This window comes from Myxine glutinosa, chromosome 4, assembly GCF_964187855.1.
Source record: "Myxine glutinosa chromosome 4, kmMyxGlut1.1, whole genome shotgun sequence".
NCBI classification, from domain to species: Eukaryota; Metazoa; Chordata; class Myxini; order Myxiniformes; family Myxinidae; genus Myxine; species Myxine glutinosa.
The window spans coordinates 194,435,076-194,448,128 of record NC_136264.1 but is presented as its reverse complement, the minus strand read 5'-3'; the positions used below and the strand labels follow the sequence as shown (position 1 = coordinate 194,448,128).

The window sequence follows — 13,053 nt, the reverse complement described above, 5'->3', positions numbered from 1 at the left end:
CAACCACAATTTACCTATACCCTCTACCTAACACTTACACTACCCGCCCCGGGTATTCGTGATGGGGGTCCACTCTTCCCCCATTCACACCTTCGCACCATCCACTCCACTCCATCGTTTCCACCATGCTCACTCCACGACCATCCATTCCAATACTCCATTTATTCCACACTACCATTCTCCATACCTGTTGTTGCACACCTGTGCACTCACACCTGGTGCCACCTGCACCCTCCTCCTCTTCCTGGACCATTGGGTCAGAACAATACACAATCACCTTCACTCACTCATACACTGCTCCACACACCTGTTCAGTTGCACACCTGTGCAATCACACCTGTTCAATCCTCAACCACACGGCATCATCTCATCTAACTACTCCCCTCTGAAACTTGCGCTTCCCAGTCGCCCCTTTAAACTATTGCGCTCCCACGTCATTATAATCCACACTAATCTACCTGCGTCCCCACTACAGGTATCCTTGTCACTAACTAATCTTAACGTTGCCTAATGTCATCTTCTAGGGCCCTACACACAATATCCTAACCCACCCGGGCTAGTTTTCACTGCCATACACCCCATAATCTAGTGCTCCTTTGCCCCCCCCCCCCGTTTGTGAGGGATGACAGAGTTGCCATCCCACCACATGGGGGACGTTCCACTACCAATTTTGCACATCAAATTTCAACAAATCAAAAATTTGCCAATCATCAAATTTTTCCTTTTTATAATTTTGGGTCCAAAACACTAACCTCATCACCCGTCTACTTATTAGATCCTCTCGGTGCGCCAATTCACATCTACAGCCCGGCTTCGTACAGCCGAGCAATGAATGCGGGTTCTTTGGTACCGGCGGTTGGATGCGTCCGGCACTCGGTGCAGGGACGGGGGCTTACCCGTGCCGAGATCCCACGCACCACCTCGGCGCGGAGCCATCCAATTGCCCGATCTCGACCTGCCGGAACGTCTCAATAAAAAGTGGTCGCCATGACGACCCTTCCTATCGGGCTGCCCGCTCCGCCTAGTGGAGCACGGACGCGGCCGTTCCAAGCGAGGCCCAGCGTGGATCGCGTACCGCGGTCCTTTCGAACCCGCCGTGGCTCGGATCCCCGCTGGTTCTCGCGGCACGCGAAGCTGCCCGACGCGCACTGAGGGCCCGATTCGGCTATAAGTCGCTCTAACCGCTAACCCGGTTACCGTCGATGCCTCACCTGCATGCTTACACGCATACGCTACCCCTTCCTTGCTCATACACCCAGCTGTTCCCATGCACCTCGTCATTGCACCTTCTCCAACACACCCAGGTACACTCATTCCGCTCACAGACTTGGTCACACACCTGACCACCGAACACCTTTGCACACACTCGTCGCTCGCACACCTCACCAACACACCTCTTCGCGCCCCCTCCTCGGTCACCTCCTCTGTGACAATCACAGGTGTGCTCTCACTCGCACAACCAACCACGTGCCTCACTACTAATTCCAGCGTGCATTCCCATACACGCTCTACCATTCCAGGTGTGCTTCCTTCCATTCCAGGTGTACATCCTCGCTCACCTGTCACAACCAACTCACGCTCCGTGTCACTCTCACTACTTTCACCTCCACTCTCGGTCGCGCACTCACCCTTACTCTCGACAGCGCACTCTTTCCTCATGCACCTGTCCGTTACACACCTTTCTCGCGCACGCTCTTGCGCACACTCTCCCGTTACACCCTCTGTAACACTCACCACAGGCGTGCATTCCCCCTTACTCTTGACAGCGCACTCTTTCCCCATGCACCTGTCCGTTACACACCTTTCTCGCGCATCCACTTGCGCACACTCTTTCGTTACTTCCTCCGTAACACTTACCACACCGCGCTTCCATGTACCCCCTCGCACACGCGCTTCGACCAACTCACTCTTGACGGCACACTCACTCCTCGGCGTGCACTTTTTCCTCACACACCCCATGGTCGGACATTCTCGCACACCTCTTTCTTCGCACACCAGACCTGTCGCACACTTCACCAACGGCCTTTCACGAACACCCGGATCCAAACCAATCCCCAAGCCGACTGAAGCTCCCCTCACATCATGTACATTTCCTCGTATATCGCCACTCACCTTGGCACCTCGTCTCCGCACCTCCTCTGCCACCTGCAAACTTTTTATTTGGTTGGTGAGCACCCCATCATGATTTGAACACAGACCTTGTACATATTCCATGACTTCCTCCTTTATCTCCCTCTTAGTTTCCCTCCGTCTCTTCTTAATTTCACTCACCCCTTCTTCCACCTCCTCTAATTTTTCCTTTACTTCCTTCATCTCCCGGTGCGCCCCCTCTATCTCTTCCTCTAACGCCACTTTAACCGTTTCTATGTGCATCCTCACCTCTCGGTCCTTCGTCTCCATTACTTCTGTCACCTCCTCCAACTTCTTCGTCAACCCCTCATGACATTCCTTTTGTGTCGCTATTAATTCGTTCTTAATGTCCTTTTGTGTCGCTTTTAAACCCCCGATGATTGCAGTGTTCTTTTCCACTTGGTCCGCTAGTTCCCTTTGTCCTACTGTCAGCTGCTCTACTCCCTTCGTCAGACCCTCTATGCCCCCCTGTAACCTAGCCGTATTATTCCTCACCTCTTTCTCCATACGCTTCTCACCTCGCTTTACCTCCTCGCGTAGCCCCGAAACCTCCTCACTTACACCTCGTCGTATCCCCTCTTTCACCTCCTCCATCTCTTTTGTAGATGCCACCCTCATCTGTCCCAATTCATCCCTCTGAGCATCCAGTTTACTTTCTAACCCGATTTGCACCTCCTCTATCTGGTTCCCCATTCGTTTGATTTCCCGGGCAGATTGTTCCCCTATTTCCCGCAATTTGTCCTCCATCCTATTTTCTAACCCCATTAACCCATTTTTCACCTCTTTTATCCCGTTGTCTAACCCCTCAAAATTATTGTCTAACTTCCCAAATTTCTTGTCTAACCCCTCACTGGTACCCCCCGCTTCGTCCCTCATTGCCCCCATTTGGCCCTCTAATCGCTCACTATCAGCCCTCATTGCTCCCAATTGATTTCCCAAGTCATTCCTCAGGTCTTCACTTGTCTGGACCATGAGCGCCTTTATTTGTTCCATAAATAGGCCCCAATCCATCGGCGGCGCTGCTACGGTCACGGGCGCGGCTAAATTTGGCGCCACAATAACCATGTGCGCGAGGCCGCCATTTTGTGCATCTGATACTCCCTCAACCGCCTCCTCATTGCTCCCCTCCATTTGATCCTGGGTTACTCCTAACCCCTCCTCTAGCTCACCCACCGGCATCCGATCGCCTTGACCAGCCATGGCGCGATTTCAAAATTCGGGTTTTCCTTTACAACAACACAAATTTCCAGCACTTTGTAATTTTGAGCGCGTTAAGCGCGCTTCGGGCCTCGTATCCCACTCCTCGACACCAATTGTTGCGGGTCGCGGACAAGATGTTATTTTGACCGAGCGGTTGGTATGACCGCGACCGAACAGTTATTCCCCGACTAGAACCCGATTCCACCCAAACTTTGGCCGTATCGCACCGCAGCTGCCCAATCTGGAAAACTCTAAAACGACCGAATGCAAAGAGGAAAAGGAATAAGACGAGAAGACGTACAGAAGAGTAATTGGATTTATTATTTACACATATAAGTAGGAAGCAAAAAGAAAGCAGTCACGTTTATTTACAACACATAAGATGCAGGTGACACAGTGCAATCTTTAGCTTATACAGACTTAATTACCTACCCAGGACAGAACAAACGAAGACGACTCACACGGGGAATGATGACAGGAATTGGCTGGAAGGAGAGGAAAGTCCACTGGGTCCGGCAGCACGATCCGCACGTTGGGCAGCCGCCGTTCCTTCGCGGCCCTGCTCTGAACTGCCGTCCAGGTCCTTAAGCGGTTGGCGAGCGTTGTTGCTGCTGCTGCTGTAGACGCTGCCGCTCGCGAGCAAGGTGACGAATAGCAGGCTTGGTGCTTCCTTGAATGATCTCTGCTTGTTGGACCTCACAACTCAGCTCTTTCTTGGACCCTCTCTCTTCTCAGCTCATCTGCCTTGGACCTCCTCTCGTCTCAACGGCTTGGGCTCCCTCTCGTCTGCCTGTAAAAGCTCATCTGCCTTGGACCTCCTCTCGTCTCAACGGCTTGGGCTCCCTCTCGTCTGCCTGTAAAAGCTCATCTGCCTTGGACCTCCTCTCGTCTCAACGGCTTGGGCTCCCTCTCGTCTGCCTGTGAAAACTCATCTGCCTTGGACACGCCCTGCCTGCGGGTTATATAGGCCCCGCCCCTCAACCTTCGCGAACCTCCTCGATGTTTCTCTCCACACCCTCTCCAAGTCCAACCCCTTGTTCGTGGTTGGTTGAGTGGGGCTGACTCACTCCTCCCCTCTATGACGAGGTGGGGACCCGCCTTTCTTCCCCAACCCTGCCTCGTGGTCAATGGCGGATGAAGGGAAAACCGCCCAACATGCAGTTGGCAATGCGAATTGCAATTGACGAAAAGGGGGGAATGGAAGTGTTGGGAGTGGGAATGAAGGGAATCTATCTCTTTTCACTGGTGCAATGGAGTATTTCAATTAATGGGAGACACAGCCTTACCCTAAAACACATAATAAGATATAACTATTGAACAGGGGTATTCTATGATTGGCTGTGGTGTGGATGCTTTATGGACTAATTATGGGATGCCCTTTGACCTTTACACAGCTCCGGAGGCAGGAGGCGCAGAATAAACAATAATAATAATTCACACAATCAAAAAAAATATACAGTCCTCATATCCGCAACAATATATATACATGTGTAACGATATCTCAAAAGCTTGTGGACGGATTTGGACGAAACTTGGTGGATGACTTGGTTTGGTGACGAGAACAATCCATTTATAATCTGGTTCAGGTGCAGATCCAGATTCAACCTATCATTGGGATGCAAAACGTGAAGTGTTCAGCCCGGTGGAGGTAAGCACTCTAACAAGTTTGAGTGCCGTTCGTGTCTTGTTGATTTTTTTCAGTCAACACTCAAATCATTCACAAATACATTCGGAGGTGTCACTTCTTACTGTTGGTTTCTCCCACCCACCAGTCGCCATTCTGATAGTTTACCCATCTCGTCATTCACAACATCATGTGACCATGTCCTGCCAGATGTATTGGATTCCAGGTCAGTTTCATTTTATCATAAAAATGGCTGGTGGAATTTCCCACGTCATTGGCCTTTAAATGTAATGAGGTTATTTTCTGTGCAAACTCGGGATTCATTCGGCGGTTAATAACATTTCTGAAATGCCTGGCCTGGTCGCTCGCTCAATAATCAAGCGTGGTGTAAACTGTCCGCTCCGTCCGAATCAGGATTCCAAGGATGTTTCAGTGACTGTTTTTGTTTACTAATGTGTCAACACCTTGGAAAGCTCGTCCAATGCTCGCGAAGGTCTCATCAAGACGACCCTGCGTTCTCTGCATCACCCAGGCCCGTGAGATCTGAGACGGCCATATTGAATTCACTGTAGCTCGCCCGTTCGGAATCCATCGCCAGCCCGGGTCTTATTGATTTTAATTATTCATGGACGTTGTGTGTAGCGTTCCCCAGCAGCGAGGGAAGGAGGTTCTGGCATGTCGGTTAATATCCCAGCGTAATCCTTGGCTTTACGGTCCGGCGGTGTTCACGCATGCCATCTTCTTGGCTTCACTTCCCACGACATCACCCGTATCGATGTGCATATCGACTGCAAGGCACTGTAATCAACATGGTGTATCGAAATATGTTCGACAGGTGGTTTTAATTTTGTTGTGGCTACCCAAGTGTTGTTGACGTTTCTTGAATCTTCCAAACGACATATAACCAACACCATTGTTAATAATAACCAACACCATTGTCGGAGGGAAAAGGTGAGTTTCGAATCAGTTTGATTTATAAAAGCTATGATATGATACCACGATATCCGCTGAATCGTTTTATTGCAAATTTACCCTCCAATACCAATGTTTTGACGTGTGTCTTTTCGTTTGTTACTTGCAAAATCGAAGATTTTTCAAGTATTTTGGTCGGTTGAGTTTGTTGTTACTTGGCAAAAAAAAAATTTTTGACAAGTATGTTGATCACTCCGGTTTGTGTGTTTGTCTGTCCGCTCACTTATACTTGCCTACATGTCATAATTTTAAACCGATCCTCACGAAACTTCACAAAATGGTAGAGTTGGTGTTCTGACAGAATCCTATTTATTTTTTAGGTCAAAAGGTCAGGTCAACATAGGTCAAAGGTCAACCACTTTTCTGCAAATTTCTAAAATCCTCAATTTTCATCTGATTGACATGAAATTTGAATAGGAATTTGCAAAGCAGCTAACTGAATTCAACCACCAACTATTTTTGAGATCAGCATAGGCCAAAAGATCAGCAACCTTTTACACACCAGCAACCTTTTTTTTAGCTCTTATACAAGCCTCGATCTTGTATACAAAAAAAAACCCCCCCAAAAAAAATACCTTTCTAAATTTCTAAAATCCTTAATTTTCATCCGATTGACATGAAACTTGAATAGGATTTCCATATCAGCGAACTGAATTCAACCAACAACTATTTTTGAGGTCAACATAGGTCACAAGTTCAACATAGGACAAAGGTCAACCACTCTTTTTCGAATTTCTAAAATCCTCAATTGTCATCCAATTCACTTGAAATTTGAATCCGATTTACATATCAGCTAAATAAATTCAGCCAGTAACTATTTTTGAGATCAGCTTTGGCCAAAAGGTAAACACAGGCCAAAAGGTCAGCAACCAGTGACATGATGGAAGAACATGTAGAGGCACCAACCTGTTTGTCATGTGTGAGTAACAGGCTCAGATATTGTTTTGTCTTGGGAGATTCCAATGATTTTTAGGCCATTGGTCTCCATCGCATCAATATGTGAAAGGTGTAAAGGAGAGGAGGCAGGGGCACGAGGCAGGTGAATGCCTTGTAGGTTGTTGGAAGTTCAGACTAGCCAAGGAACGACTTGGCATGCCAGAGAATGCCCAGTTGGCGACTTACTTGGGAAGCCAATTCTGATATGTGGTTTGCCCAAGAGAGTTAATTGATGGTGAATCCCAAATGCTTAGGGGACTGAACGTTTTCAGGAGGCATGTTCATGATGAGGTTTTTCGTTGAGACAGAGTGAGCGTGAGATTTGCCAGGGTTGAAAGACATATTCCAAGTGTTGGACCAGCTCCTGATTATATCAAGACCCACAGAGAGAGAAAAGGCTGCTGTCTGCCTATCTAACGGATGAGGGATGCTTGGGTAGAGGGTGGAGGTATCAGTGAAGAGATAAGCTGGAGTTTGCAGAGAATCAGAAAGATCAGATCATTGATTAACATGTGGAACAGGACTGGGCCCAAGACATGGCCTTGGAACAGTTATATCTTGACAGGGAGAGGAGATGAGAGGCTCTCGTTGAGAGCCATGCACTGATTACAAGAGTGGATGAAGTCTGGAAGTCAAGTGAGGAGGTGGCCTTGGTTGCCGAAGGTAGTGAGTGTGGAGAGCAATGAGGGTTGCCAGACTCGATCGAATGCTCGAGATGTGTCCATAAAGACGGCCATTATCTCTTCTTTGAGATTGAGAGCTGTCTTCATCCATGTTGGGAGGGCAGAAGCAGTATGTCCAGGGTAGAATGACTGAGCTGGAAACCAAATTGATGGTCTGAGATCAAGCCATTGGGGAAAAGCAAACATTTGATGTCAGCTGTGATGATGCATTCCATGACTTAGCATGTCATTTGAAGTAAGCTCATCAGCAGCCTGTAGTTAAGAAGGATCTGTTTTTGCACCCTTTTATGTAATGCAATGATGGTGATTTACTTCCAAGGAAGGTCACCAAGGGCAAACGATGAGTTGAACAGAACAAAACGAGGATTATGCAAGAGCGGCGGAGTATGTCTTCAGGACACTGGCACTGATTCTGGCCAGGTACATTGCAGAGTCAAAATCTAGGGTTGCTAGAAACTTTGCCACTTTAGCAGGTGAGAAAGACGTCTTTAGGAGTAGTTGGGTGCAAGTAGATATGGTATGTACAGCTAGTGAGGAGTTGGCTATATGAAATGTGGAAGCCAAAATGGAGTGAAGACATTCAGATTTCTCATTAGCAGTCTCTTGTGGTGCAATTTGAAGTGAGGGAAGGGATGGAGGACGAGCATACTCTAGAGACAGACTAACAAGGTCCCACCAGAACTTTGGGGAAGAGGATAGCTTCAAGAGAACAGCCGTGAGTTTGACGAGATGTTGCTTTCTGACTCTCCTGAGAGTGGACAGACTTTTGTGGTATTCCGGAATGATCTGAGGTTGCCTTCAGTCAAATTGGCTTTCCATGAAGAGAAGGCTAGTTGTTTCAAGACACTTCTCTCACCACAGGATTAGGTGTGTCATGGTGAGAATGATCACTCTGACAGGGATAAAGCTGTGTATGACAAACAGCAGACGTTTGTGGAAGGATTCATAGGCAGCATTCATAACAGGGGTGGCGGAGGTGGAAGACCAATCTTGAAGTTAGAGGGCAGCTTCCGGTGCCTGCCTTTCGGTCTTAGTCAACCGCCACACTCCAGCACTGAGGCAGTTATCTTTCAATAGCTAGAGAGATGTTGACTCTTACAAGCACATGATCAGATGAACCAATTGGAGCAGTGGAAGAAGGGGAGACATTAGCAGGGAAATTGGTCATTACCAAGTCTAGAAGGGAGCATTTGCTCTTGGCAGAAATCCGGGTCGAAATGCCCGCATAGAGGTTCAGGCCCATGGAGTCACAGAAGTCCCCTCCCGTTGAAGACCTGACAGCGAATTGGCATACTTTCGGTTTAATGTTTAAATGACTGTTTTCTGTTTCATCAATGTATTCAAATATGTTAACTGTTTGGAGTAAGTTAACATGTACACTTCCTGCTCCATCTGAGCCTGTTTCAGGAGTGCTACACAATCTATCAAGCTTCTGTCCCAAGTCTTGGGGTTGATATCTGTCTGTTAATGTACAAGTTGTCAATGGACTTTTTATTGGTTTAAACTGTATTTCTATTAAGCTTGCACCATCCACTTTATAACTAAAGACGGATGAGTGTTAAAGATAGAGGTTGGAGCATGACAAGGAGACGGGCGAAAATTCGGGACAGGGGGAGGAAGGACTATATGGCAAAATGGCAATTTTGTATATCTGTAGTGTGTTTTACCATTAACATCAACCCAAAAAATCCACAACCCTAATTTATATTACCTTGCAGCAACGATAATCCTGAACGAGTTGAACTGGACGGCCAACCTTGATAAAGTATTTAAGATGAATCGGATGAACGACACCAGTTTGCTATGGCAAGTCTTTGGCAGTGCTACCGGCCTCGCACGATACTACCCAGGTAAGTAATTAATCACCATCAGTTTTTTTGGAACCTACCAGAAACGAGATATTTTCGTTGGATATCTACTAAATGAGTCATCACAGTATTGATTGGTAGATACAGGAGCATATCTCTTGTGCATGGTAGTTTTTATATATCTCTTGTGCATCTTCGGATTGAAATAAAAAATTGATACTTTTAACATTAGATCAAAATATTTTATGAATTCTGACCTAACATATTGGGGTCAAGCTGTCCGTCGGCACGGACCATTGAATGGATGGATCGAACTGGCTTTTACTCTCTGGACACATCCAATTTATTGGTGATCTTCTGCATGCGTTGGAATGTGAGGAGAGACGAGAGAACCTTATTTATTTTGAAACAAACGGGCTTTATTTCCCGAACTAACAAAACACAAATAACAAGAAAGAGTAATCAAAGACTGCAGACCCTCGCCAGGACGTGTTTTCAGTGTTTTTTAAAAAGGCTTTTGTGTTAAAACAAATACGACGGCCGAACCACGTGACCGATAACGTCAGCGTTTTTTTTTTTCCGACCAATTTATCCCTAGATGATGCTCAAGAAATTTCATCTTGATCGGATGAAGTTTTGTACTTGTCGAATTATAACGTCATAATGGAGGCACATATGACATCATCATTAACATATTTTATTCCCCATGGAGAGTTTTTTTTACAATGAGCCATGTCTCAAATTTTTCTATTCAGCGCTTTCGGAGATATAGAGGTGCAAATTTTTTTGGTTTTTCCAAGATGGAGACCGAACCACGTGAACTATGACGTCATAATTATCATTTAAAAAAATTCTACAGGTGGAGGTGCACCTATGGTGAAAATTTCCTGTCAATCGGACCAATGGTTGCAGAGAAAATCATATTTATTCTGTGTGGACAAACAGACAAACAAATGAAAAATCGGTCAGAGACCGAGGACTTGCCGGAATGTACTTTTTTATCGGCCATTTAGGACAAATATGGCGGCTGAACCACGTGACCGATGACGTCATCATTAACATATTTTATTCCCCATGGAGAGTTCTTTACAATGAGCCATGCCTCAATTTTTTCTTTTCAGGACTTTTGGAGATGTGCAGGTGCAGAGTTTTTCGGTTTTTCCAAGATGGCGGCCGAACCACGTGACACATGACGTCATCATTAACCAATTTTATTCCCCATGGAGAGTTCTTTACAATGAGCCATGTCTCAATTTTTTCTGTTCAGCACTTTTGGAAATATAGTGGTGCAAAGTTTTGCCGTTTTTCCAAGATGGCGGCCGACCACGTGACATATGACATCATCATTAACATATTTTATTCCCCATGGAGAGTTCTTTACAATGAGCCATGTCTCAATTTTTTCTGTTCAGCACTTTTGGAGATATAGTGGTGCAAGGTTTTGCCGTTTTTCCAAGATGGCGGCCGACCACGTGACTGATGACGTCATCATTAACATATTTTGTTCCCTATGGAGAGTTCTTTACAATGAGCCATGTCTCAATTTTTTCTGTTCAGCACTTTTGGAGATATAGAGGTGCAAAGTTTTTTGGTTTTTCCAAGATGGCGGCCGAACCACGTCACCGATGACGTCATCAATTGGGCACAGTCTATTCCAGGGCAAGACCAATATGTGTGCAAAGTTTGGCGATTCTACGTGCAACGGTGTAGACGCAGTGCTGCAAACAGACAGACAGACAAACAGACAGACAAACAGACAAACAGACAAAAAATCGGTCAGAGACCGAGGACTTGCCGGAATGTACTTTTTTATCGGCCATTTAGGACAAATATGGCGGCTGAACCACGTGACCGATGACGTCATCATTAACATATTTTATTCCCCATGGAGAGTTCTTTACAATGAGCCATGCCTCAATTTTTTCTTTTCAGGACTTTTGGAGATGTGCAGGTGCAGAGTTTTTCGGTTTTTCCAAGATGGCGGCCGAACCACGTGACATATGACGTCATCATTAACCAATTTTATTCCCCATGGAGAGTTCTTTACAATGAGCCATGTCTCAATTTTTTCTGTTCAGCACTTTTGGAAATATAGTGGTGCAAAGTTTTGCCGTTTTTCCAAGATGGCGGCCGACCACGTGACATATGACATCATCATTAACATATTTTATTCCCCATGGAGAGTTCTTTACAATGAGCCATGTCTCAATTTTTTCTGTTCAGCACTTTTGGAGATATAGTGGTGCAAGGTTTTGCCGTTTTTCCAAGATGGCGGCCGACCACGTGACTGATGACGTCATCATTAACATATTTTGTTCCCTATGGAGAGTTCTTTACAATGAGCCATGTCTCAATTTTTTCTGTTCAGCACTTTTGGAGATATAGAGGTGCAAAGTTTTTTGGTTTTTCCAAGATGGCGGCCGAACCACGTCACCGATGACGTCATCAATTGGGCACAGTCTATTCCAGGGCAAGACCAATATGTGTGCAAAGTTTGGCGATTCTACGTGCAACGGTGTAGACGCAGTGCTGCAAACAGACAGACAGACAAACAGACAGACAAACAGACAAACAGACAAATGAAAAATCGGTCAGAGACCGAGGACTTGCCGGAATTTACTTTTTTATCGGCCATTTAGGACAAATATGGCGGCTGAACCACCTGACCGATGACATCATCATTAACATATTTTATTCCCCACGGAGAGTTCTTTACAATGAGCCATGTCTCAATTTTTTCTGTTCAGCACTTTTGGAGATAGAGGTGCAACGTTTTTCGGATTTTCCAAGATGGCGGCCGAACCACGTGACCGATGACGACATCATTAACATATTTTATTCCCCCTGGAGAGTTCTTTCCAATGAGCCATGTCTCAATTTTTTCTGTTCAGCACTTTTGGAGATAGAGGTGCAACGTTTTTCGGATTTTCCAAGATGGCGGCCGAACCACGTGACCGATGACGTCATCATTAACTTATTTTATTCCCCCTGGAGAGTTCTTTCCAATGAGCCATGTCTCAATTTTTTCTATTCAGCACTTTCGGAGATATGGAGGTGTATTTTTTTCCCGTTTTTCCAAGATGGCGGCCGCACCACGTGACCGATGACGTCATCATTAACATATTTTATTCCACATGGAGAGTTCTTGACAATGAGCCATGTCTCAATTTTTTCTATTCAGCACTTTCGGAGATATGGAGGTGCTAGGTTTTTCGGTTTTTCCAAGATGGCGGCCGACCACGCGACTGATGACGTCATCATTAACATATTTTATTCCCCATGGAGAGTTCTTTACAATGAGCCATGTCTCAATTTTTTCTGTTCAGCACTTTTGGAGATATAGTGGTGCAAAGTTTTGCCGTTTTTCCAAGATGGCGGCCGACCACGTGACATATGACGTCATCATTAACATATTTTATTCCCCATGGAGAGTTCTTTACAATGAGCCATGTCTCAATTTTTTCTGTTCAGCACTTTTGGAGATATAGTGGCGCAACGTTTTGCCGTTTTTCCAAGATGGCGACCGAACCACGTGACTGATGACGTCATCATTTACATATTTTATTCCCCATGGAGAGTTCTTTACAATGAGCCATGTCTCAATTTTTTCTGTTCAGTACTTTCGGAGATATAGAGGTGCAAGGTTTTTCAGTTTTTCCAAGATGGCGGCCGAACCACGTCACCGATGACGTCATCAATT

General features: G+C 45.9%; 1 protein-coding gene across 4 annotated transcripts in view; it reads left to right on the top strand.

The window, feature by feature from the left end:
• Positions 1-13,053, top strand: part of CACNA2D2 (calcium voltage-gated channel auxiliary subunit alpha2delta 2) — a 337,069-nt gene that overhangs the window by 190,704 nt on the left and 133,312 nt on the right. For all 4 annotated transcript variants that reach the window (XM_078776839.1, XM_068114187.2, XM_068114186.2 and 1 more), the window contains one exon: positions 9,264-9,395. In XM_078776839.1, the coding sequence (XP_078632965.1) occupies positions 9,264-9,395 (132 nt within the window). The remainder of the gene's footprint in view (positions 1-9,263; positions 9,396-13,053) is intronic.